General features: G+C 55.7%; 1 protein-coding gene and 1 long non-coding RNA gene across 4 annotated transcripts in view; one reads left to right on the top strand and one right to left on the bottom strand.

Moving 5' to 3' along the window:
• The window catches only part of Gse1 (Gse1 coiled-coil protein), a 359,837-nt gene that overhangs the window by 109,501 nt on the left and 223,060 nt on the right, over positions 1–27,276 (top strand). For all 3 annotated transcript variants that reach the window (XM_017796860.2, XM_017796859.2, XM_008827896.3), the window contains exon 2: positions 15,005–15,194. In XM_017796860.2, coding sequence (XP_017652349.2) covers positions 15,005–15,194 — 190 coding nt within the window. The remainder of the gene's footprint in view (positions 1–15,004; positions 15,195–27,276) is intronic.
• LOC115069421 lies at positions 21,581–25,769 on the bottom strand. The gene is made up of 3 exons (XR_003848692.1): positions 25,128–25,769; positions 24,554–24,663; positions 21,581–22,497 (listed from the first exon to the last, which is right to left on the bottom strand). It is a non-coding gene; the product is annotated as an uncharacterized LOC115069421 (long non-coding RNA).

The raw sequence follows: 27,276 nt of genomic DNA, 5'->3' as shown, positions 1-27,276 counted from the left end.
GGTTAGGGTTAGAGGGAAGAGGAATGCTTCCAGGGGCCATTCACACTGGGAGACCATAGTTCTCAGCATGGGCAGAGTGGTCCTCAGAGGCCACCACATCACTTGTGGGTTTCTCTTTCCTCGGGGGGCCCCCCACCTAGTCAAACCACCCAGGTGCCCCTAGAAGTGTCTCACTTCTCACAGGAAGTCTGCTGACCATAGACTTCAGTCACATTAGCAGTTTCATCACAGCCTCCCCCAGATGAGGTGACAGAGTCACGAAGGACCCCCGGCCTCTCCCTGCTCCCTCTCTCCGCCCTCTACTGCACCCCTCACCCTGTGCAGAGCTGGCGTACACAGCCAGCCTGTCCCAGAAGTTGGCTCAGCAACTGCCAGCCCCCAGCCTCAGTTTCCCCCTCTGTACAGTGGGGACAGTGGTATGCCACCTCCCAGCATTTGGAACACCCAGAGGGGGCCCTCCCAACTGCAGCTCCCCAAGGACTCACTTTTTGTTCTCCCTCCCAACTATCCTGTCACTGCCCCTTCCTGGGGTGACCCTGGGCACTCTTGACATTGGGTCGGCTTGCTCTGGGAAAATAATCACCCCAGGCCTTGGGGTATGTCACAAAGCATCCTCAGTTTTAACTGTCTAGGACCCATTTGCCTGGTTGTGACAAGGAAATGTTGACTTCAGAGGCTGGTCAGCCGTGGCTCCCTGTACCTCTCTTCAGGACGGGGACCCCAGAGCCCTCCGTACCGCACAGAGGGCTCCAGGCCGCTCCTTCCTGTGTGTGCAGCCAGACTGCTTTCCTCCATGGGTCCCTGTTGATGATGGGTTGGCCCAGCCTTCCCAGAAAGGTCAAGCGCTGGATTGGATTGGGTGCTGCCACTTGACACCTGGTGACCCTGGGGCCTTTCCAGAGGGCCAAGTGGAGTGACCTCAGAGACGATCTGGGGGAGCTGCATCAGGAAGGCCTTCCTGACTTCACCCGCAGCCACTGTTCTGCCCACACTGGCCTGTCACTCCTTGGAGTGACAGCACTTCCCTCCAATGTCCCTTCTCTGGGGTCTGGAGTCCTTGCCTGCCTCTGCACCTCCCTGTCCTGAGTGTCCTCAGAGGTTGAGTTCTCCTCACCCTGACACAAGAGTGGGTGGCCTCTGAGCTACAACGACACCCTTGGCCTCTAGGGGTGTGTGCTGCAGGTGGCCCCTTGTGCTGACACACTTTATCATTGCCTGTGGCCCCTGCCAAAATCTCCCACCTGTCCCAGAGCCCAGCGCAGGCACATGTCCCTGACCTGCTGGCCCTCCTGGGTGACACACAGGCTTGGAGTCGGTGCAGAGAGAGGGCCCTGAAGACTTAGTGTGTGCATGTGGACTACCTCAGAGCACACAGGCTTTTAATTCAGTCAGAATGAGTAATTAAGGCCAAGCGTGGTAGTATACTTGTCACCCCAAAACTTGGGAAATGGAAGTCTGCCTGGGTTACATAATGATGAGCACTATGTATGGGGCTGCTGAGCTGGTCCCTCGATGACCCTCAGCCAGCAGGATGTGGTTGGCCCGCTTGCCATTGTGGGAGGCAGAGGCGGTGCCGAGCTGAGCCAGTGACACTGGGGCATCGGCTGGGGGACAGAGCCAGGTGGAGCCACACCTAGGCTGCTGTCTGGCTGTTCCCATCGCCTCTGGCTGGGGCTACTGTGGAACCCCCACCACTGCCGTTGCCTATGCCGGGCCCTGATTAGCATAGGAGAAGTGAGAAACAGAGCCATGTCCACCGTGGGGCTGGGCACCAGAGCGCAGGACTCCTGGCAGCCTGGCTGCATTGGGAACAGGGCAGAATGCTCTTACGTGATATGACAGCTGGCTTTCCATCTTGTCCCTCGATCTCCTCCTCCACAAAATGGGTGTGCAATAGCACTTACATCAGACAAGTTTGGAGGGTCAAATTCGCAAGGCATTTCAATGTGCTTGGTCACGGTGGACTAATATTTAAAACTTTTTTTGATTTGTTTATTTTTATTTTATGTGTACGAGTGCACTGTATGTAAGTGCACCACATGTATACAGTGCTCGCGGAGGCCAGAAGAGAGTGTCAGATCCCCTGGAACTGGAATTACAAATGATTGCTGTTAGCCGCCATGTGGGTGCTGGGAACCAAACCCAGGTCCTCTGCAAGAGCAGCCAGTGCCCTTAACCGCTGAGCCATGTCTCCAGTCCCTGGATAAGGATTTTAAATGCTAGGGCTTGGACATCTTCAAGGGTTGTGGCAGGTTTTCTGAGTACCTCAGGTCATGCCTTCCTGTGAGGCAGACACTGTCATGCTCACTTTACAGACAGGAAACCCAATCCCAGAGAGGCTTGGTCACCTCCCTGTGGCCACATAGCCCTGTGGTGACAGGGAAACTTAGCAGATGGGCGTTGTCCCCTGTCTCCCATGGTGGTGGTGTTCAGGATGCAGAGCCCCACTTGGCATGGCAGCTCCCAATGTCACATCCTCGGTTTCAGCATCGGGTGGGTGCCGGGTGGAGCTGCAGCAGGGCCTCATGGGTGGCTCATGGCCCACCATCCTGCCGTCCCCAGCCTTAACTCTCAGAGAGGAGTTGACTGGCTGAGGGGGGGTCCTGGCCTGTGTAATGGGGAGGAGCTGCGTGGCAAGCCTGTAGCAGTTCTGTCAGTGCTTATTGATCCTGTGATAGTCCGTTCTGGGTTCTGGGGTCCACCCAGCAAGTTAATCACCTGCATTTCTGGCACAGGGTGCCGGTTTCCTATCTCAAGTAGCTCTTGACCTTGACCAGGTAGACCTGAGGCTGGCCCCTGCTCCACATACACAGCACCTACCCACCAGCACTGACTAGACCTACTATGACCTGACCTGCCTACTGTGCATTTCTAGAAGCTTCCACTTTACTCCCACATCTCTTTCTCCCCTTTCTGCTCAGCCACACAGCCCTGAGGACTCACGTCAGCCAATTATTCCCTCAGATCTTTTGAAGAGAGACAGCGGTGAACAGGGACAGAAATCACTGTGTCTGGATGCAGCTCTGCGTTAGATGCTTCTCTGGAATGGGAGGGAGCGAGGGTGTGGGCTCCTCCAACCTTCTTCTCTTTCTTTCTGAAAAATGAGTCAGGGCTGGAGGTGGAGCTCAGTGGTAGAACACTTGCCAACCCCACAGGAGGCTCTGGGTTCCATCCCCAGACACAAAGAAAAATGCAAAGTCTCTTTTGCTGGTCAGACCTTTAGACTCCAGCAGGGTCCAGCAGGTTTGGCCGTGTTCTGTTCTGTTTTGAAACAGGATCTTGCTGTGCAGCCAGGCTGACCCTGGAACTCACTGTTTAGTCCAGGCGAATCTGAAACTAGTGATCCCCCTGCCTCAGCCTCTTGAGTGCTGGAGTCACAGGTGCTGCCACCACAACCGGTTTAGATTCTGCCATTGTTTCTTGAGATGATAGTACCTCGTGAGAGGGAGACAGATTGTTCCAAAATGTCTGGGTGAGTTCAGGATCCTGTCCACACCGTTCCTCGCTCAGGATCCAGTGAGGGAAGTGTTCCTGGAACGCCAGGCTCAGAGCCTCCTGGGCAGCAGAGGGAGGCCCAGGGGCTGTGGCTGTCAGTCCAGGCGGGCATCACTCGGCCCCTTGTTCTCACCTGCGGTGGTGATGATGGTTGCGTGCCTAGCGGGCTGCTGCAGAATGAAGTGAATTAAATCCCTGGAAAGCACTAGAGGCCAGACTGTGCGCAGAGCAGACTCTGCACCTGTGCCTATGATTTCCTCCTTGTCATCAAATTTATCTCCCCACCCCACACACGGATCCAGCCCCGAGGCTGTGGACCATACCCTCTCCCCCCCCAATAGGCAGAACACACCTGCCATCCTGGAGTTCTCTGTGCCTTGCTTGGTTCATGTGGGCATTGGGCTCCAGGAACCCAGTGGGGTGCTAACCTAGCTGTGACAGTGTTGGTCTCTGGCCTGCCCAGAGCCCAGGACACACCTGGGCCTCTCAAGGGCTCGTCATGACACTGGCCTGCTGTGTCCTGTTCCCCCACTCCCCGCTGCACCCCTCCCACCCCCCGTGGTGGTGGGCAACCGAGCAGGTGCGGTGAGTCCACATCCTGTCATCTCTCCTGCACCATGGGGTCACCAAGTAGCCACCGAGTGGGTGACACGCTGCCCCTCGAGGCTGTTTGCCATGGTTGTCACCATGTTTCCATGAGCCTGTGACAGGCGCTCTGCCCCAGCGTGCATCCTGACATGTTTTTAAAGGGTGTAATTTCTATCAGCTTCAATTAGAGCTATTTTTATTTTCGTCCCCAGGAAGAACCTCCCTGTAGTTCAGCTGCTGTCCCTCACCGTTACACCCGGCCAGGGCCAGGAGAAAAATTAATAGTCTCTTGATCACTTTGCTGATGGCTGGCAGCACTTGATAAACTGGCTGCCCTGGGTGGCGTTTGGCGGCGCCTTCCACGGCAATTATGTCACATCCTCCTGCAGCAGGCAGGGCTTATCGTGAGGAGGCGAGTCCTAAGGGCTTTAGTGACTCTCAGATCTCCTTAAGACCTGTCGGCTGAGGCCCTGGTCTTCAGGGCCTGTGTGTAATTCAAGATGCACAGGGTGGGTATCTGTCTGTCTTTTGGCTGTGTGCTGTTCTGCAGGTTGGGGAACACACCCCAAGAGTCTGCCTTTAGTAAGCAGCTCTGCATCGAATCTAGGGAAGCTGAGGTCATATCCAGCCTGGGGACCTTGACAGTGGGCTACAGCAGATGGGTGGGGCGGGGTGTGCCCTCCCCTTGGCCTGGGGGAAGAGAATGGGGGGGGGGCAGGGCTTTCCTGGAGTTGGCCTTGCAGAATGGTTTGGGGACACTGGAGCAAATCACTCAGTTCCCAGAGGAGCCCAGCAGTGCCAGGCACAGATCCCTGACGTGAAAGGGGCCTCAAACTCTGCCTGGTGGGAAAAGCCAGGCCCCAAAGGCCACAGCCTGAGTGGGAGTGGGGACAGGAGCCTGCATAAGGGATGAAACTGCCCGAGACTAGGGTGCACATGCTCACAAATGCACACAGGTTCAAGCCAGACCTGGAGGTCTGAGCCCCATGTGTGGGTTTCCACTGTCCTGTCCTGTGTGGCAGGTGCTTCAGACTGGGTTACACCACCGTGAGGAGGGCCAAGAAGGTCCTGGACCTGTCCGCCTCGATGCTTCCACCAGGAGCTCGCTCAGCTACAATACTTAAAATTTTAAATATTGTTATGTGTATGCGTGTTTTACCTCCATATGTATGAACGCACCACATGCACGCAATGCCTGTGGAGACCAGAAGAGGGTGTTAGATCCCCTGGAACTGGAGTTATGGATGGTTGTTAGCCGCTGTGTGGGTGCTGGGAACTGAATCTGGGTCCTCCACAAAAGCAACAGTGCTCCTAACCACGGAGTCATCTCCCCAGCCCCCTAAAGGCAGAAACTGGAGCTGGGAGGTGACTCAGCATCACTCCTGGAGGAGCGGGAAGGTCTGAGCTCCCTTCCCAGCGCCCTTGTTAAAAAAGAAAACAAGTGGGGCGTGGTGGCTCACACCTTTAATCCCAGCACTTGGGAGGCAGAGGCAGGCGGATCTCTGTGAGTTCAAGGCCAGCCTGGTCTACATAGTGAGTTTCAGGACAGCTGGGGCTACAGGGAGACGCTGTCTCAAAAAGACAAAACAAAAAACAAGCTGGGTGTGGCTGTGTGTACCTGTCACCCCAGCCCTTGGGGTGGGGGGAGAATGGCCGGGGCTTGCTGGTCACAGCCTACCTCTAGGCTCAGTGAGAGACCCTGTCCCAAGACAGTAAGGCAGAGAGGGATAGAACAGGACAGCTGACATCCTCCTCTGGCCTTGGCATGCAAGTAGATGCATGGGACTACACACACAGACACACTCACGCACGCACGCACAAATAAAAACCCAAAACAGATCACGTCCCTCTGAGGCTCAGAACACACCCAGAACCCAATTCATTCCTCGTGAGAGCCAGAGTCCTCCCAGGGCCATTGGGGTCTTACAGCTTCCCTCCCTGACTTCCTCCTTTGAGGAAACACCTTTACTGTACCTCTGACACACTCCTGTCCCAAGGCCTTTGCACTGGCTGTTCCCTGGACCTGAAACACTATTCTCCAAAGCTGCAAATGACCCTTCCTGTAGCTCAGATATACCTCTTCTTTGGGCCATATGGGGATGCTGGGCCAGGGACCTGGGGTTTATGGGTTATGGGTACTGTTCAGGGGGGGATGATGGTCATGTGGGGGACACCTGGTACTGGGACATGGTAGATCACGACAGCATCCAGCTCTGCTTGGGGGAGTGAACCTGGGGACAGATCCCAGGAGATCTCACTGAGGAAGAGGCTAGGAAGGTTTTGGGGCAGGGAGCAGGGACATTTGGGGATAGAGGCACATGACAGTGGCTGACAGACAGACTGCATACAAGATCTTCCCCAGCACCCGGCACCCAACTTGTCTTGCTGGGGAGCCTGGTCCACCAGGTGGTGGGGCCCTTCGTGGAACCACATAGGGACACTTGCTTAGAGCGGTGTGGTGGGAAGGACTGGTTGACCATGGGCAGCATGCCCGGGACCCTCACAACTGCTTATTTACGGAGCTGGGCTGCTCAGTCACTGACGTTCCTGATGCTGCCATCACCCCCATTTCTCAGATGGGGAAGCCAGGGTCCAGAGAAGGAGAGGTGCCACCTCTCACCTGTGGAAACACAGCCATGGCTGCGAACCAGGCAAGGTACCTTCCAGGTCTGTGCTCGGCCTTTACTGACTGACCTTCCCACAGCCTGATCATGGGGAGCGAGCATGTATGTGGGTGCTCTGGGCATCCTCCTGAGAACCTTGGGGCACACCAGGCAGGCTTAGGTACCAGAACTGCAGCTTCTCCCTGCTTGACTTCCTACTGTCCCTACCATCCACCCAAGGCCTGACCACCCCTCACAGGCCCCACCCCTCACAAGGCCCCACCCTGCTCTCCAGTTCTCAGTCTTCCTTCAAACTGACCAGCGAATGCTGCGATGCCCTTCACACATTAAAATACTGTCATTGCCCGGCCAGCTTGTCTGCCCCACAAGGCTAGGAATTGTTAGCTCACTGACTCCTATAGCCCAGGCACATAGTAGAAACTCAATAAGGTGGGTAGGTCAATGGATAGATCAATAGATGGATAGATGGGTTGCGTGGGCAAGTGGATTGGTGGGTGCGTAGACTGGATGGGTAAATATCTGGCAGATGTAAAGAGTCAGGCTGGGCCAGTCACACGGTCCCATGGGGGGTTCAGAGCACTGGAAACAGGCTTCAGAAAGAGTGCCTGGCCCAGGTGTGGTAAGTGTACAGGGGCTGTGGACCCACCCCTCACCAGAAATGAACAACAGTGTGGACACCCCCAGGAGTGGAATCAGGCCCCTGGGAGAGACGGGGAGTGGGGCAGGGGTCCTGTCTATGATCGGTCGGCTCCTTCGTCCACTTGGCTTTGAAAATGCCATCTAAGCAAGGCCAGCCTCCATCCCTTCCCAGATACCCAGAGTTCCCTTTGCTGCAGGATCGGGGAGCATGCTGAATGACCTGCTTATTTCATTCCCCTGCCTAACCCTGTGCAATCATACAATCACACCGCCTGCCTGCTTGGCAGACCGACAACAGAGCTACCCACCTTGGCTTTGTATGCACACTTGCCCTAGTCCAGGGACTGGATGACTGCTGACTTGACCCTGAAGATGAAACCGCCCACCTTTCCTAGTCCTGGCCCTGTGTCTGCAGAGCCGTCTGTTGTCCTAAGGCTGGCAGAGCTGGTGCCTCCTCCTCCAGCCCCTGAGTGATGGGAAGAGACCCCCCAGCTGCACTCCTGAGCCCCTCCCCACCCCAGCCAGAGCAGCAGTGCCCCTAATTGCTGTCACAGATGTGGAAGCCACCAGCTTCCCCTGTGTGCTCGGCTGTGTGCCGTGCGCTTAATTAGTCCCTGATTACCCATTTGCTGGGTGCTGTGTGTATTCCATATCTAATAACTTTCCAATTACGCCCGGCCGCCGTGCGCACGCACTAACCCTTTAGCTGTCTGCTGGTTGGGGACTGTGCGCTCTGCAGTGCTGTGCTCCGGGGCTGAAGCTGTTCCCTCCCTTTAATGCGGGATCTGGAGTTCTCTGCCTGCATTAAGGAGTCAGGGGCGTCAAAAGCTCCTTCTTGGCCTCACACTGAAGCTGGGACCGTCTGTGTGTGGTCTTGGCACAGCAGGTAGGGAAGGAGAGTGGGGCTCCCCTCTACTCCCTCACTTGGCAGCTGGCACTGGTCCTGGGACCTGTGTCCCCAACAGGAACAGAGGCCTCTGGCAGGTCTATGTGGGACGAAGCAGTTGTCCCCCCGCCCCCCCCCCCGACTTCTTTCCCGTGCCTGGCCTCTTCTGGATTGAGGGAAGGTGACTCTGTGCCCTCTTGTACCATCAGTGCCAGTGTCTGCCCCTCCTTTAGTTTCATTCCACGTGTCATCTTCCTGGCCTCACTCTGAAGGCAAATCAGTCCACCATACTCCCTCAGCACAAACCGTGACCTCCGAATCATGGCCTGGGTGCTGCCACACAGGTTCGGAACATGGGCTCTCCCGTATATTGAGCATCCACCGTGTGCCGTCCTGGGACCAGTGGGCAGTGCCACAGTCTGGCCTGGGTTCTTGGCCTTGATCTTACATGGCTAAGTGGCTTTGAGCAGCCTTCTCTGTGCCTCAGTTTCTGTGTAGAAGGGGTGGGTACGACTGAAAAGCTCAGGTTGCCTTCACCTGGCACATACCCTTAGGGCCGTGAAGCCCCCGGGTGCTCAGGCCAGGGGTCTACAGCTCCTGTTCCCGATGCTTACAACATGGCTGTTGAGGTCAGGGGCTGGTCGCGTGCCCAGGGCTGGAGTGGCGATAAGTCCTTAGACCCCCACCATCCCTCCTGGCAGCACGTTACCACTTCCATGCTGCGAGAGGGAAACTGAGACGTGGAGAGGTGAAGCCGCTGAGGTCTCCCAGCCTGGGAGCGCGGCCAGGCCCCAGGCCCAGGGCAGGCTGCTAGGAGGTGCGCCCCTAGCCAGGGACCAGGAGGAAGAGGAACAGGTTCTAATAACTGAGCCAGGCTTGACCTTGATGTCTCTGCTCAGCAGCCTCCAGGCTGCTTCAGGGCCCGAGCTTGAAGCATGTTCTTCGAAATGCAGCGTGGGTTTGCTAGGCAAGGAGGGACAGGAAAACTGACTCTAATAAAGGGGACCTGCGTGGGCCCATGTGACAACTCTTTCTGTGAAATGTCCCCAGTAGGTGACACATAAAGACAGAATGGGACAGTGGCTGCAGGGGGCTTCGAGAGAAGGGGGCAGCTGTCCTGATGGCTGGGGTTTGGGGACCGAGAGAGAAGGGGTCGGCTGCCCCAGGCAGGGAGCGGGGAGCTGCCCTTGGTTGGCAGGATGAAATGTTAGCTGCACAGCTCTACACATAAGCAGAAAGTCAGTGAATTGAACTATTTATCTCACTCGATTACATTTATTTAGTGTGGAGGCACCTGCGTGCCACAGTGTGTTTGTGGGGGTCAAGCTCAGGGGGTTAGTTCTCTCCTTCCACTCTGTGGGTGCTGAATATTGAGCTCAGGTCATTAGCCATCTCACCAGCGTAATTAAATGAGGGCACTGACCCTGGGTTCGAGCCCTAGCTCTGCAGAATAAGAAGGAAAAAACAAATGGACCGAGTTGCATAATATGTGGGTCACAGCGCAGTAAAACTTTAAAAACATAGTGGAGCAGAGGTTCCCAGACCTAGAGACCTTGTGGGCTGCTAAAATTAATAAGATAGAGCCAGGAGCTACACCTTTCACCACCGCACTCGGCAGGCAGAGGCGGGCGTATCTCTGTGAGTTCGAGGCCAGCCTGGTCTACACGGTGAGTTCCAGGCCAGCCTGGTCTACATGGTGAGTTCCAGGACAGCTGGGGCTACAGGGAGACCCTGTCTCAAAAACGTTTTTAAAAAATTAATAAAATAGAACTGGTTTCTGATAGAACACACACACACGCACACACACATGCACACAAATATACATGTGCATACATGTGCACACAGATCTGCACATTCACATACATGTACACAAATGCATGCACTCATGTGCACATGCATATACTCATGTGTACTCATGCATTCACCATACACACACACACGCACACACATGTACCCATCCATGCACACAGGCACACACATATACAATGTCCTCCTTTGGAACAGGGACCCGGCATCATCTTCCCTTCTTGGGTTTACCTACTATTATGTTCTCAGAAACCACGGATGTTCCCTCAGAAAGCTCAGCAATGTGAGGTCCTGTGAGGGTTGTTTGTGGAGGGCTAGGAACCCTCTTTTATTTTGGAGAGCCCCTCTTGGCCCCTGGCTACCAACTAACAGGTTAAAACTGTGGCCCTCATCCCTGGAGGCTCGGGACCACAGTCTCTATCCAGTCGGCCATTCAAAGCCAGGTGTCCCTGTGGGTAGCTCCATGGTGCTGTGATTGCCAAAGTCCCCAGGGAAGGGATGACAACAGTCATGCCCTAGGCATCATAGCACTTTACTCAAAGGCTGCGCTCAACCTGGGCCACTTGGCGCCGGCCCCAGGGCTACTTTCTGTTAGGAGCTGTGTTCAGTCTGGTTGTGGGAGGACGAGGGAGAACAGGGAGAACGGCTCTTGGCTCTGTTCAGACCCCTCCATCTCAGTATGTGATAATTCACAGCTGCTTCACACATAGTGTAAACCCTGACCTAGCTGCCCCTGGATGAAGGAAGAATGAAGGAGCTGCCTCCCAGCTGCAGTCTATGTAGCAGAGGAGGGACTGGCACATGGTTCTCTGATCCAGGCCCCCATGGCTGGGCGGATAGCAGGACCAGCCTGAGAATTGTTCTAGAGTTTGGGGGGGTATCTGCCAGCAGCTCACTGTGGCCCACACTGCCTAGCACATGGCTGGGTCGAGATCTCCGCTCTGGGTCTCAGCGGGTCCCTGGGAAGGTGTCGTTGTCCGCTGCCCCATTATCTGGAGGCTCCACTGAGGCAGAGCCGGCGCCATGCTCACGTGGGCTTGGGGCTAGGTTATTGACTTCTAGGACAGTGGGCTGCTGGGAATGTCCATTTTCAAGTTGTCTGGGGAAGGGGTGCTTTTGGCCCTGCCTCCGGTAGGCCTCGTAGGGGACTGGGGGAGCTCTGTGTGTGACCTTGGGAAAGACAGTCGGCCGTCTCCAAAGTAACCGTCCCACTTTACATTCCCATCTATGCAGTTTTCTGAATCGTCAGTGCTTCTTGGTAAAGCAAAGGCAGTTTTTGAAGGCGGTACCCAGCCACTTCTGGAAGCACTGGAGCCACAAGAGGGGACCGGTGTCCTTCAGCATGGCCCCTGCTGGCCTTGAGTAGGGTGGACGCCTTGAAGCCCTGCCAACTTAGCACCACCTTATGGAAAGGGGTCACCAGCAGGCCTGGCCCTAGTATCTTGAGTGGGTGGGTAGGTGGGTGGGTGAGTGGATGGATGAATAGATTGACTGCTGGGTATATGGATAAGTGCCTGAGCAGAGGGATGAGTGGGTGGGTGAATAGGTGGATGAATAGATGGATGGGTGAGTGGGGGGATGAGGAATGGATGGGTGTATGAATAATGGATGGATGGATGATTGGATGGATGAATGGATGGATGGATGGATGAATGGACGTGAGTAGATGAGTGGGTAGGTGGATGGATGAATGGCCTGCTAGATAGGTGGATGGATAGGTGATGGGTAGATGAATACATTAGTCAGTGGGTAGACAGATACAGTGTTGCCGAGGTGTGGATGGATGATGAGCGAGGCTGAGCCAGATCACGGGGCTCTTGGATGTCACAGTTCCCGCCTATGGCTTGCTGTCCGTTCCATCTTCCTCCCTGCCAAAGTACTTCTCTTGGAGGCCTAGTTCAAATTTCACCTGTTCCAGGAAGCCCCCCAACCCACCTCAGTGCTCCCTGCCCCTTTCCCGCTCCTCGTCATCTTCTGCTCTCTGTTTATCGTGCCCTGCTTGTGTCATAAGCTGACTGAGGTCACAGACAACTGCTTAAGTTCAAAGCGCCAATTACTGCACAAGCTCGGACAGGTCGCTGTGCCAACTCCCTGGCAAGGGGGCCACTGGCAGGATTAACTGTGTGAGTCAGTGTAAAGGCTTGAATGAGTATCCAACACTTAGTAGGTACTTAACAAAGGGGCTCTTTTCTTCTTACTTCTGCGCTGGGCACTTGCCAGCTCCAATCCTCACACCCGTAGCTCCTTCCTGGGAGTCATCTCACCTCCACAGTGCCCAGCAAGACTCTGCTGACTTCTCAGTTCCAGGAGGAAAGGTGGGACACAGGGAGGGGTCAAGGCCAGGATGTTCACAGCCCTCCTCCCCTCCAGCCAGTCGCCAGGACTGGCATGATGATACGGCTTCCGTTTGACCCACAAGCCCCTCTTGGCAGCAAGAGCTGCAGGCTGACTGGACAACGTCCTGTGACCCATCCTGAATGTGTCAGACCCACACTGTGTGGTGGAAATTCCTAGTGGAATTTTTCACAGTGGTTTAGGGCAACGTTGTAAAGTAGCTGAATCTCTGCAGGATGGGACCCTGATCTATACAGGACTCGGACCCATGCCGTTTGGATGGGCCCACCTCAGGCCCCAAGGAGCAAACGAATGAGTGAAGAATGAATGATTTGTGTGGCCTGAGTGCCACCTCCTGGCTCCAGCCAGCATGCTGTGGGATTTGCGGGGGCTGTGGCTGGGCAGTGTCACCATATGTGTGCAATAAATTAAAGCATTCCAGGAAGCAGAGCCGTAAATTTATCCGCCTCTTGCCTGCGGGGCTGGTGGGGACTGCACTTGCCTCAGGAACTCCGAGCAGCCCTCTTACTTAGGCACTTTGCTCCTATGCAACTAATCCTTGAAAAGATTTTTTTTTAATTAAAAATAACTGGATGAACAGAAAACGACTTTTCAGTGGTCCTGTGGTCTCAGCGAGGGAGCGAGGGTCACCAGCCCCAGGCCTGCCTCCCGTGCTCCTAATGGCTTGGCAGGGGCCCAGCCTCCCACCAGGCCTGGGAATCCCGGAAGCCTGGGCTGACCCGGCCTGCAGCCTCCGCCTCTTTGTCTGCTCCCTCTTTGGGAGCGTCACTTTCCCTTGGAAAGGAGATGGGTTAGTTAGAATAGTTTGGGCAGAACTACTGGGTGAGGGGAGGTGACAAGCCAGGTCCTGGGCGTGGGGGCTGAGAATGCTCTAAGATAGTGAGAAGGTTTTGGAGATGGATATGGTAACATGGGATGGCAGTGTTGCTGTGCTGATGATAAAGACACTTAGAGATGGTCACCTGGTGAATTCTGTGTTGGGTATATGTTTCCACAACCTAAAAAACCGCAGAAGTGGGCCAGCAAGATGGCTCAGTGGATAAAGGTGCCTACTGCCAAGCACTCACGATAACCCGAGTTTGATCCCCAGAACCCACATGGTAGAACGAGCCTATTCCCATAAGTTGTTCTCTGACTTCCACGTGTGCGTGCACACACGCACACACATACACACACACATACATACACACACGTACACACCACATGTACACACACATGTACACACATACACACACATATACACACACATACACACACATATACACACACACAGAGGAAATAAAGAAAATGTAATAAAAAAGTAAACTAAAATGTAGGAAAAAAAAAGAAGGACTGGAGAGATGGCTCAGTGGTTAAGAGCACTGAGTGCTCTTGCAGAGGACCTGGGTTCGAATCCCAGCACCCACATGGCGGCTGTGAACCGTCTGTCACTCCAGTTTCAGGGAATCCCATGTCCTCCTTTGATCTCCACAGGCATTGTATGACATGGGTACACAGGCAACACACTCATACACATAAAATGATTAAAAATAAATAAATAAGAAATAGATAAATAGAAGATGTGGAGACTGGGGAACTAGGTGAGCTTCCTTCAGTCCCAAGGATGACTGTGCTGACCTTGACAGGGTCAGGCTATCTGCAGCTGGCAGTCACCACACTCCATCAGCGCTGAGGACGGACAGCCTCAGAAAGGCGGGATTTGCTGTTGCTCCACTCCCCTGGGGGCGACTGAGCCCAGGGGCTGGGCGAGCCTGACGCAGCCCATTTCCTTGGTCCAGCTGTGTGTGCTGATGGGGTCTAGATGCCTACATGCAGTGGGTGCCCCGGTAGAAGCCGGGTGCTCTGGCACTGGCTGCGGCCAACAGGATGAAGAGAGACATGTAGCAATTCCACAGAGATGCACCGAAGCCGGAGGCTGCCTGGTCCCCAGGGGTCCCCTCAGGCCTGTGTTCCTTTTGACCCCCGAGATGGTGATGCAGGGATCTAGATAGGATCTATATAGAGCTGTCTGTGTCAGGAGGTAAGACCAGACAAACTTGTGGTGTGAAGGGAAACAGTCTAGCTGTCCCTGTCCCCTGAAAGACCCCTTTCCCTGGTGTCCTTTCCACCCACTCTGGGCAGTGGGGCCCTCACCCAGGCCTCACAGCAAGTCATGACAGAATCTTGATGTGGAGGAGACCTCTTAGCTGCCTGGTTTGAACGAGACCGTTCCCCAGAGTATTCAAAGACGTGAACCCCCTCGTTCTGCAGGGTGCAACTGAGATACATCAGGTGTGCACCAGATGGTAGGCACCTAGACTGGTCCTCATAGCCCCCAGGCGACAGGCTGCATGAGGCTGGATGCTAGTGCACCCCCAGCTCCATCTTAAGCCCCACCAGGGTGGTTCTCAGAGGATAAGGGGCCTTCTGTGCTAGACTGTTGAGTGGTGGACACAAGGTGCCACAGCGTCCAGCCTGGGGTCCTTGTTGGGGCAATGTGAGCACTCACTGTCCAGAGCCAGTTCAGCTGAACTGCTGACCACAGAGACCAGGCTCCAGTGGGGAGGGATGGCAAGATGGCCCAAGCCCCCCTCCCCCGCTGCCAGCTCACATGTACCTCTTTTTCCTACAGGTCACCTCTGCCCCTCTGGAGGCACCAACCACTATCCATGCTCCCGCTCCTGAGCCTGAGCCACAGCCAGTGCCCCACGCAGAGAGCCTGCCCAGGGGTACCAGGTCCACCCAGGAGCTGCGGCCAGCGTCGAGCCAGCAGAGCGGCCGGGACGGCTGGGATGGGGACGGAGCAGACCTCACAGGCGCAGGTATATCCTTTGCGTCCACTCATGTAGGCTGGGCCTGAGCTGACCCACAGGCTGGGGCTCCAGAGGCCGAGTTCCCACAGAGTTCAGAGTTAACGTTCTATCTCACGTCCTTGGTGTCGAAGGGCTTGGGTCCCCCTGCTGGGGTCTGGAGTTTTATCTTTATGCTCTGTCTGTTACATGGATTTACCTGTGTGCTGAAAGATTCACATCATTTACACCTGTAAATATTGTCACAGCGAACAAGAGTCCCTAGGCCATTTCTGGGTGACGTGAATGTGTGTGCCAAGTATTGTAGGTGTGCGTGCAGGTTTCCTAGGCTGGGCCAGCAGGTACAAGGATGTTCACAGGGGCTGCCCAGCTCGACGCCCCCACAACCTTCTGTAGTTGTCCTATGACTATGTTTTTGCCAGGTCAGTGGCCAGGGCGGCCCTCCTGGGCCCATCAGTCTCGTGTGGACTCCTGAGGTCTTTACAGCTGACAGAAGACATAGTGGCCACCTGTGTCCTTGCGGTCTTTTTCTAAAGCTCCGGGGAGGCTCCCGGGGCCACCCCAGACTGTACTTACATCAGTAAGACCCTCTGGAGAGGGCTGGGGTGGAGAGGACCAGGGAGGAGTGGAGCCTGGAATCCCCAGCCTAGCCCATGAGACAGCACAGGCCTGAAGAATAACACAGGCTTGTTAGAAAACAGTCTGAGCCAGGACTGAGAAGGGGAGGTGACAGGTAGGCCAGGGAGCATGTAGGGACAGTTGGTTAGACCCCCTCAGGCCCAGACTTTGATCTGGAGTGTTCATCTAGGGGTGAACCCAGTCCCATCTTCTTTTTCTCTGTGAGGTCCAGGTCCAACAGACTAGGGGCTTATGGGCCTCAGGGGCTCTGAAGGGCTTCAGACCTGGCAGATATGGACAGGGTGGCCAGGCAGCAGAAGGGGCTGCAGAACACTTCCTGTTCAGGACTAGCACACACACATCCACCTGGCACGCTCAGAGCCTTGCATCTGTGAGATTGGATGGTAACCGGTGGGCCTGGCGCCCACAGGAGGTGTGGGGACCAGCAGAGGGAAGAAGTTGGGTGTAGGCCTTGACACTTGGTCAGCACTGTTGGCGTCCCCAGGTCGGTAGGCAGAACACAGTGCCTGTGTGGGCAGCACCTCCCTTAGCTGCCTACAGGTCTGCCTTATAGAATCCAGGGTGCTCCAATTTGTTGATGAGCACTCAGACCCCAGGACATGACCTTCTGGGCTGGGGGCCCAGACCTAGGCAGCCTACCTGTCTCTGCACTCACGCCCCTCAGTCCCTCTGGGCAAAGTTGAGCCTGTTTACAGGGACCAAGCAAGTTCTTAGCCTGTCCCCAGGGCAGGCCAGCCCCTAGCGTGGTTCATGGAAAGCTGGTGGCTGCACTTGCTTTGGGCTGAGAGAGCTTCAGCAAGTTCATGTCTTCCGAGCCTGCGTCTTTGTGGCTGTGAGATGTCCATGGCAGCAGGTGGCCATGACTTTCTGTGACGCCCCTGAGAGTGGAGGTGTGCGTGGTTGTCTCAGCGTGACTCTTCACATGAGTGGAGCGGTGTGCTGCAGGCTCTGAGGGGCTGAGGCTCCCGCCTCATCCCACAGCCACCATGGGTCGTTGGGATTTGAACCCTGTGTCTGGCGCCGGCAACCCACTCAGCTGTAGCCCTGTTTTGGGTGGGTTTTGGGGGGTGGCATTTCCATTTCCAGTAAGGAGTCCTATTTAGAGTGTTGGGGACAGGGCTTGACACTCCTGTGGCCCCAACAGTAGCTCCTGAGTGGCCAGAGGAGCCCCATGTCCTTGTGGGTTGAGGCTGTGTTAGAAGACTCCCTGAAAGTCAGCAGAGTCAGGGGTCCAGAGTCGGGGGACATCCCTGCTGTTCCAGCAAGGCAGATCTGGGGACCAGGCAAGAGGGACTGGCCAAGAACCCCGCCCTGTGGTGAGGGCCTGGGTGGGGCCCTGGGCCCCCGTCTGCCAGCTGCTCCCGCCAGGCTGGCCAGCCCGGGGCAGCTTCCAGCTGAGCCAGCCAGGAGCATGGCCTACAATCAGGTCCCAGCGGGGCAGCCACGCCGCTCAGAAACTGACGGTGATTGATGGCCTATTACACACCTGCCACCTCTCATCCAGCCGCATGCAGCGTGGCCTCACTCCAGCTGTGCACTGCTAGCTGGCAGCAGAGCCTGACACATGGGACATGGAGATGGGCCACACAGAGTGAACATGCAAACACATGCAGGGATCCATGGACGCAGAGATGCACACATCAGAACACACTGTACACATCACACGGACAGGTATACGTAAATACAGGTGCTCAGACACATGGCTATACACCAGCTCACATGGCTATGTGGAATGTATACAGATACCCAGACAGGAAGAGGACAGCACAGAAAGAGAGAGGCTGAGCACACAGACATACCAACACATTCATATGCACAGTATGTGTATGGAAATGGGTTCTCCCATAGCTACACACTTGGCCCTCATGGACACAGCACACATGTGTGTACACAGACAGGGCCCATACCTTCTACTCATGTGGATGGCCACAGCACCAGTCACACTCACAGGTGCATACATGCACAGTCCTGTGCACATCCTCGGTACACGGAGGCACATACACAGACTCTCCACAAACACGCAGACTTGCTAGTGACTGTCTCACTGCTGTGACAAGATGCCTGAGCAACCAGCTTCTGGAAGGAAGGTTTGCTCTGCTCATGGCGGGGAAGGCGTGGCAGAAGGAGCCTGAGGCAGCTGCTCACGTTGTATCCACAGTCAGACACAGACACACTCAGGACACGTTCTCACACACCTCCATCTCATGTGCACACACATATACACACACAAACTCAGCTCATGTACATACACACACCCATCTCAAGTGTGCACATACACATAGATACACACATGCCCATCTCATGCCTTTACGCAGACACACCCAACTCATGTACACACACCCATCTCATGTGCACACACAGGCACACCCTCCAATGTGCACACACACCCATCCCATGTGCACACACACAAGACGCACATCTTGTGGGCACACAGACACAGACATACACACAGGCCCATCTCATACACACACACGCACACACACAGACACACACTTCCATCTCATGAGTGCACATACACACAGACACATACCCAACTCATGTACATACACACACATCTCACGTGTGCACATACACATAGACACACATGCTCACTCTATGTGCACCCACACAGACACACACCCATCCCATGTGCACACACACAGACACACACTTCCATCTCATGTGCACACACATACACAGAGACACATACCCATCTTATGTGCATACATACACACCCATCCCATGTGTACACACACACACACACACACACATCTCATATTCATACATACACCCCCATCTCGTGCACACAGGCACACAGAGCCTCATCGACCCCCTTTCTAGGACTCTGCTTGAAGCACCCTGAGCACTCTGCCAGGGCCCAACTGTGGCAGCTCCAGCTGGTTCTGACCTGCACAGGCCCTTCTGAGGGTGACTGACCAGGGCAGAAGGGACACTCCCTGTCACCTGTTTCTCAATTCCATTTCCCTGTAAGCGTCCTGAGTGTGTGGACAACACCTCGCCAGGGGAGGGCCGGGCCAGGCACGGAGCCCAGGGATTCCCATGCCAAGCAGCTGCCTCAGTCCCTCCTGGGGGCAGGAGTTGCAAATTGCACCCAAGATTCCAGATTTGGTGTCACTGAGGGAACAGGGCCAGCTGTGTCCAGCATGGCACTGCCCTGGGGAAGACTCCTCTGAAGAAGCCATCTATGTGGGCCACATCGGCCGACAGACCACAACTACAGTCACTGCTGGCTGTGAGGACAGCCATGGGGGCCTGGACCAGCGTCTCCCAGGCCCCTTGGGCCCACTTCTCTATCCTGTAAGTGCTCTGTGGACTCTGGGCTGTGTTTTCTCTGGCAGCAAAGGTCCAAAGGAACCTTGGCCTGGTGGGCCGTCTCCTGGCGGGGAGATGGATGTGGTTTGGAGCCACGGGTGAATGGCTTGCCCTGCAGTGGAGGGGGCTCAGCTCTGATAACAGCCGTGAGCGTCTGTTCTGACCAAGACCCATTTCTCCTGTGCACACGCATGTGGAATGGAAGCCAGCAGGGAGGCTCCTAATTTATCATCAGTTGGTGGGAGAAGCTTCCCAGAGCAGGTTGTCCGTGGACTGTTTGGTCTCCTCGGGAGCAGCCAACGCCCTAGGGTGAGACCAGAAAGGCTGAGTTGACACCAGAGATTTAGGTCCAGGTTTCTAAGTGATAAGATGCTAGTGTCCAATTATGGCTTTGCAAGGCTCAGAACCTTCCCATGCCTCGGTGGTTCCAGCTGCAGAATGGGCATAATGAAAATCAGGCCACGCTGCTGCGTCAGCGAAAGGAACACCGTAGTGCGCCGTTCTGCTGTCTGTGAGTGGGCTTTCTGCAGTTCCGTGGGTGCAGACACGTTGCCCTGTCAGATGGACGGAAGCCTTGCATGTTGTGCAGCCATTGCTCGTGTGATGAGTAATGTTATTAGTAGAGATTATAGAAACTGAAAGTCCCGCTGATGGGCTGAGGTGGATGTGCTGAAAGCTGTGTGAGTGGCTCTGGTCCCTGCCCTGGTCCTGGCCCCTCCATTTCTCACCTGCCACGTCGGCACCAACATGTGTACCAAGCAGGCATGTGTACCTGCTGACCGGGACTGGCTTCAGACCTGCCCAAGAGGACTGGGGCTTAGCAGCGCATGCATGGCCACCAGGGCCTGTGGCCTGTTTCCTGCGTGCTCCGGGTTCCGGCGTCCACACAGCAGTGGAGAGCTAAAGGAAAAGACGGCTCCCCAGCTCTGTTCCAGGGTGCAGCTGTGAAAGCCTGGCTCCCTGTGCTGTGCCTTAGTTTACCCAGAGGTGCCATCGCTGCCTGTTTCAACACCCAATAAGCAACTTAAGGAAGGGAGAGTTTGGCTCACAGTTCAAGGGTTCAGTCCGTCATGGGGGCAGGAGGGGCACGGCGGCGGGAGCGTGAGGCGGCTGGTCACATGGCATCCACAGTCGGGAAGCAGTGAGAGACCCCCCGGATGCTGGTGCTCATCTCGCTTTTTTTCTTTTTATTGTCAGACCCCAGCCCATGGGATGGTGCTGTCTACACTCAGGATGGGTTGTCCCTCCTCAATTAACTCGATCTAGGCTCCCTCACAGACAGCCAGAGGTCTCTCTTGTGTGTGATCCTTGATCCTGTCAAGGTGACAGTATTAACCATCACACTACTGGTTGCCGGACAACAAAGCAGCTCCCAGCAGGTGGTCAGTGATGGTGGTGGGCGTATGTAAAGAAGTCACTGGGGTAGGAGGGCCGCGCACTGCCCCTTGCTGTAGCCTTGACTCCTCCCCGACACACTCCTGTGGGCCGCTGCCTGTCTGGTGCCAGCGGCTCAGGAAGAGACGTTGGCTGTCACAGATCCCAGGCTGGGCCTATTTCCCACACCTGAGATTCCCCACACTGAGAAGACTGAAGCAGGAACATCATGAGGTTCAGGCTGGCCTGGGCTACATAGCGAGGTGTTTGTGAAGTCTGATCCAGGTCTGTTGGTGACTCTAGGCTGGACAGGGCCAGTTTCTATTGGTGGATACGGGGGTAGTCTTGTTCCCTTTCTAGAATGTCCCTTAGCTTATGGCCCCTATGTCTGTCTTTAACAACCACAGTGTACCACAGCTGTCATTGTGGGCCCTGCTAGCCCTTTCCTACCTGCCTTGTCCACTGCAAGCCCCCTGTGGCTGCCCTGGGCCCAGCAGGAGACCCCTCCTCTCCTGCAGCTCTGCCCGGCTCAGTGAGGAGGTGATGTACCTGGCTCCCGACCAGGGCTGGAAGGCGTTTGGGGTTTGGAGTTCCTCTGACTGCAGCATCATGTGAAAATCACTGGGTTAGTCAGGCAGGCACTGACAGGTGGGGAAACAAAGATCCTGAATCCTCTGTGAGGTTCCTGCCTGGAGTGATCGGTGCCCACGTCCCTTCGCTTCTAACTCTGTCTTCAGGACTCCCAGAAATCTGGGCGGTCCACAGCCGGTCTTCGGAGGACCAGGAGAGCCAGTAGATCCTTACCACCACGGCTGTGATGTGACACCCAGCTGATTGTGCTCCACCAAAGGAGGGGCTGGAACTCTGTCCCCTCATCTCTGTCCCAGTCGGCTGTTCCACTGGGCAGTTTGTCCCTGGCTTGAGGCCCTTAGGCAACCCTTAGGAGCTTGTGCCCCACCCAGGCCCCTGGGGTCCCATTTCTGGTTCTGAGGCCACCCCTGGGGCTCCCCGTCCTCAGGCTGACAGGATGGGTGCCCTTGCCTTGAAACCCTTTGTAATCAGTGCCTGGCTACTATGGGGGACACTCCTCTCCCAGCTGCTTTGGGGGACATCCCTCACCTCCCAAGGAGGAGCCTTATACCCGCCAGGTGCCAGCCGGGTGTGTCGTTCCTATGGTCTCCCACTGACCCTGCAGCCTGGCCTCTGTCCTGTCTCCTGTCTGCTTCCAAGCACTCTCTGAGAACCGTGCCAGGCCCGCCTTATGCCATCTGTCTGCCGTGAGCCCACTCTGCACCTCCTCTCTCTCTCTCTGCAGGATGAGGGGTGGCTCTGGGTTCTGCAGTGGCTCTTGGGAGCATGGGCTCCCAAGCTACCCTCAGGAAGGAACCCAAGAAATAGCTAGGCGGATTCCTCTACAGGATGCCCTGGAGGGCTTTGGGGTGCCTGGGGGGGTATGGACAGGACACGCATGGATCTGGGCTTGCTATGTTCTGGGTTCAAGACCTGGCTCAACTCATTTCCAGCTTCTGATATAAGGCAGATGCCCTCTTGTGCCTCAGTTTCCCCATCTGTAGAAGAGAGGTGATGACTTGGTGGTGAGAAGGAGGCAAGAGTCAGCCACACTGACCGTGTATTGTGATGTCAGCACACACAGGATGTGGGGCTGGCTTGACCCCAGAGGTGGAAGTCGGTGACCAGCAGAAATCCTGCCTTTTCTGCCTCTTTTCTGCCTCTTTGTCCAGCACATGGGCTTCTGGCCAAGGCAGCGTCAGTCACCAGGAAGGGGGGGCTGCACTTGGGTACTCCGTTGGCAGAGCACCCGGGGCAGCATGGAGCCGAGTGTGGTGACACCAGGCACAGGAATGTTCCGCCTGTGCCCATGCCTGACGAGCTGCGGCCGTTCCGAGGGCACAATGGGCCACGGCCCACCGTTGACCCGGCTTCTCCGCAGTGGGGTTTCCTGGGCTCCAGTTCCCTGCCGTGTCCCTGCCTGTGGAGGTGGGAGCCAGTGTCAGTCCCACTAGCAGCGCTGTTGGGAACGTCCTATGATGTGGGGAACATGGCTTGCAAGTCAGAGCAGGAAGTCTGGAAATTTCTAGATGCTGCAGCCAGGGAAGAAAGGCCTTTCATCCAGAGAAAGAAGGCTGCGGAGCCTCTCAGAGCACAACAGGGTTCACAGGGCCTAGGCAGAGCCTCTACCTGTCTCCCTACCTCCCTCCCTCCCTCCCTGTCCCTTCCTTCCCTCCTTTCTCTCCTCCCTCCTTTTCTCCCTCCCTCTCTGTGTCCTTGTCCCTCCCTCCCTCCCTCCCTCCCTCCCTCCGTTCATTCCCTCCCCCATTTTATTGTTTTGTTTTGTTGACATGGTATCTGATGGTATAGCCCTGGCTAGCCTGGAACTCTTTCCATCCTCCTGTCTCAGCCTCCCAGTGCTGGGATGACAGACCTGTGTCATCACCCCGGGCAGATCCACCTTCTTTTTCTGATGGCTCCTACCTATCTGGGGCCACTGCGTGTGCCTACCACAGGTGTCCAGTTCCATAAAATGGGATAGAAAGGAAAGGTGGCTGGAAAGTTCCAAAAGGTCACGCAGACCTCAGTGCCTGGCGTATTGTGGCCCAGGAGGTGTGTGTGTGTGTGTGTGTGTGGTGTGTGTATGGAGTGTGTGTGGAGTGTGTGTGTGTGTGGAGTGTGTGTGTGTGTGTATGTGTGTGTGGAGGGTGTGTGTATGTTTGTGTGTGGAGTGTGTGTGTGTGGAATGTGTGTGTGTGTGTGTGGAGGGTGTGTCTGGAGGGTGTGTGTGTGTGTAGGGTATGTGTGTGTGTGTGTGGTGTGTCTGTGTGTGTGGAGTGTGTGTGTGTGGAGTGTGTGTGTGGTGTGTGTGTGTGTGTGGTGTGTATGTGTGTGGTGTGTGTGTGTATGTGTGGTGTGTGTGTGTATGTGTGTGTATGTGTGTGTGTGTGGTGTGTGTGGTGTGTGTGTGTGTGTGTGTGTGTGTGTGTGTGTGTGTAAGGTGTGGGGTTGCTGTTCCTCAACTGGAATTTCTGCCGCAGAAAGTTGGAGCTAGAGATTTCCAGACGAAAAGCTACTGTGCGTTCTGGTTAGTTAAACAGTTAAATGTGCAGGCTGGAGGACCTGAGTTTGAGCCCTAGCACCCACATAAAAGCCAGCCAGGGCCAGTATATTTTTAAGCCCAGTACTGGGCATGGGGAGGCAGGAGGCTCCCTGGGATTCCCTCACCAAGCGCTTCAAAAAATAAGGAGAGAGCTGGGTGGGGTAGCACATGCCTTTAGTACCAGCACTCGGAGACAGAGGCAGGCGGATCTCTGTGAGTTCAAGGCCAGCCTCGTCTACATATGAGTTCCAGGACAGCTGGGGCTACAGGGAGACCCTGTCTCAAAAAGACCAAAAAAGAAACAATGAGAGGTTGAGGAAAACAGCAGACATTGGCCTGCGGCCTCCATACACAAACATACACAGACACACGAGACACCATGAGCAGCCACCTAAGTGAGTGCTGTAGGCCCTGGTGGGGTGTCGGGGGCCGCTAGATGCCCTTAGAGTAACGGAGCCGCCCTCCCACAGCAGAGAGCGACACTGTCCCTGGGCCCCAGCTGCTTTCTTTCCTGACCTTCTAGCTTGGAGCGTACCCCATTAGAAGCCCAGCCCCTTCATCATTCCTTCCCACCCTGGGATGTTAAACCTCCTGCGAATGTGTCTTGCCTCTGCGCTTCAGGAGTGTGTGTGTGTCTGTATATGTGTGTTTACGTGTATGTATATCTATATATGTATGTGTATCTGTATGTACATGTGTATATGTGTGTATCTGCATGTACATGTGTATTTGTATCCGTATGTGTGGTATGTGTATGTGTCTATGTATGTGTGTGTCTATGTGTGTGTCTGTGTTGTGTGTGGCTGTGTGTGTGTGGCTATGTGTGTCTATATGTGTGTCTATATGCGTGTCTGTGTGTGTGTCATGTGTTGGAGCTCTGAAGGTCAAGGTGAGCATTTCACAGCCCTGATGTACTCACATGAGAAAAACCTACCGCAAACTGTAAGCCGCTAACCAGACTCCCCGCCTGCCCGGCTCAACTCTGACCAGAGCCAGGGACACCTCAGGGCCACAGCTGAACTTGTGTCTTGGACGATGTGACCCCTTGAATCAAACACAAGCAGAGGAATATTTATTGAGTGACTGCTGTCATACATGTCATATGTCACCTGGAACTCAGTGGCTCCAAACTGGCTTCTTCCCTTAAAGTTAGAGGTCAGAGGTCGGAGCTAGGTTTCCTCTGAGGCATCACAGGCCTCCTGGAGGCCCGGGGCAGGACCTGCTCTCCTGCTCTCCAGAGCTGCAAAGGTTAGGAGAGCACGGCCTCCTGCCCATCCCCCGCAGAGGCTCTGGGTGCAGCCGGTCATTGGTCCAGGAAGGGGTGTGATGGAGCACCAGTCACAAGCCAAGGCCACAGACAGTTGCAGAAGCAGCCCAGCACCTGGAGTGGGTGGAGGTTCACCCCAGAAACCAGGCTCTGCACCTCTCACCAGGAAAGAACAGTTAGGTCACCGTATGTCCTTATGGGCCCAGCCTGCACCACGGAGCAGCTGAGCCCCAGTACTCACCTCCACAGCCTACCTGTCCTACGTGGACAAAGATGAACCTCTGGGAGGGAAAGACCCGCAGAGAAGGTGCTGTGTAGCTCCAGGGCTCCGGGGAGGAGGCAGCGCAGGTCTGGGCCTCTGGACTGAAGAGGGCAGAGAAGGCTCCGGTGGGGGGAGAGCTGAGGCCGAGATGCCGATGTCGCTCTTCTCCTCCCTTCCTGTACCCTTGTTTTCTGCCGGCAACCGTGGGACCCAGAGCAGACAGCATGGCTACTAGATCCTGTGGCTCCCAGCCTCCTCAGCCCCCTGCAGCACCTCCCAGAGCCCACCACCCACCCCGTCTGCCGCTCTGTAGACCCGCCTCTGACAGGCCTGACTTCTTCTGGCATTCGCCCCATCTCACAAACATACACACAGCACCTGCTGAGGCTGGACCCTCACAGCCAGAGGCCAGAAGAATCTCCTGCTGAGCCATCCTGCCTCAAGCCTTAAAGTTGTCTCTGGTGGGGTGCCGAGTGTTTATGTGAATGAAGGGTGGTCTTGGTGGGGGCCACCTGGGTGAGTCCTTTAGGGCCCCTGTGTTCTCCAGAACACAGCCGACCTCCCTTGTGGAATAAATACCTTGGTCAGCTGGGTCCTGCCAGGAGGACAGCAGCCAGAATAGACAGGAGAAACAGGAAGTGGCTGGCCACTGCTGAGCCAGGCCTGGCTCCCGTGTACAGCCGCTGTGGCTGTGCCAGGTGACGGAGACCGGGAGGCAGGAGGAGGTCTGCCCAGCCCTACTGGGCTGAGGCCCGCACCCAGCCCCAAGACTAGAGTCTGCTCCTTAAAGTAGCTGCAGAAGATCAATCAATCACAGAGGGAGGGCAGCCAGGAGACCTGGCCTCCCCCTCCTCCATCTGCGCTTCATCACTGGCCCCTCATCCTCCTTGGGTGGGAGGCAGCTACACCGTGACCGAGGCCACGGCCACCCCACACGAAGCCACAGGCTGGGCCAGTCACCTCTCATGGAGGAGCCCAGGAGGAAAGTGTTCCAGCCATAGTGAGTCCCAGAGAAGGCCTGTGTCAGGCATAGAGGAGGGAGTGTGGATCTCAGGACTGGTGTCTAGACATCTAGGACAGGAGATGGATGTGGGGTGGCAGAGGGCTGAGTCCTGACTCAGAAGTGGCTGTGTCCTGGATCGGGGACACTGAGGCACATGTGGGGGATAAGTGCTAGGAAGAATGTTGGGACCCCAAGGCCAGGCTAGAGGACTCTGAGCAGTGGGAACCAATCCTCCTGAGGTGTCCCCTTCTCACCCTGGGCTTCTTGCCTCCTCACACTGGCAGCTGTGGGTCAGAGGCTGACCCCAAGCTGGCCTGGACACCAAGGCTGCACTCAGGCTGGCCTGCAGCCTTCCAGTTTGCTAGATGCCTGAGGCCACTGAGCCCCACCTGCTCTGAGGGTGCCCAGCAGCCTAGGGAAGCTGTGTGCAAAACCCAGGATAAACCCATCTCCTGGGCCTCCTGCTGCTCCTGGAAACAGCAGGGCAGAGGGGAAGGAGGACCCCAGACAGTGCCGGGGGATCTAGGGCTACAGGGTTGTAGGCCAGCTGGAGGGCCAGGGACATGCTTAAGGGGCCCAGCTCTGAGGAGACTTGGAGGACCCAGGTATAATGATGAGGCTCTGGAACTCCTGCTCCCGTCTGGGGTACATGGGGCCACCCCCACTTCTTTCGTCATAGGCAATGGCTGTGTGGGGCCCGGCTAAGGTCAGGAGGCAGAGTCCTGGTTCTGACTCTCCGTGGCACGGACTGTAGCTTACACATGCTGTCTGATTCAGAGAACACAGGTCCTTGTGTCTGCCTCGGCCAGTCTGGGCATGGTAGTGAGCGCCCGTGACTGTATTTAAGGAGGTTGTGAGCCCCACTAGGGAGTCATTGGGGGACCAGATGAAACCATCTTTCCCCCTGGGTCTTAGACTCCAGATCTCACCTCCTTCTGGTGCCTTGTCTGTGCAATAATAGGGACCATAACATCAGCCTTTAGTGAGCACCTACTGTATACCAAGACACTTCCCCAGTTCATACCCTCCCCACTGTGGGGTAGGCTTGGCGTACCCCGTGTTCCAGATGAAAAAAATCCAGAGAGAAAAAATCCAGGGAGAGTCTATTGTAGTTTATTGACAGTC

Source organism: Nannospalax galili, unplaced genomic scaffold (assembly GCF_000622305.1).
Source record: "Nannospalax galili isolate Female #2095 unplaced genomic scaffold, S.galili_v1.0 scaffold933, whole genome shotgun sequence".
NCBI classification, from domain to species: domain Eukaryota; kingdom Metazoa; phylum Chordata; class Mammalia; order Rodentia; family Spalacidae; genus Nannospalax; species Nannospalax galili.
This window is presented reverse-complemented; position numbering and strand designations above follow the sequence as displayed.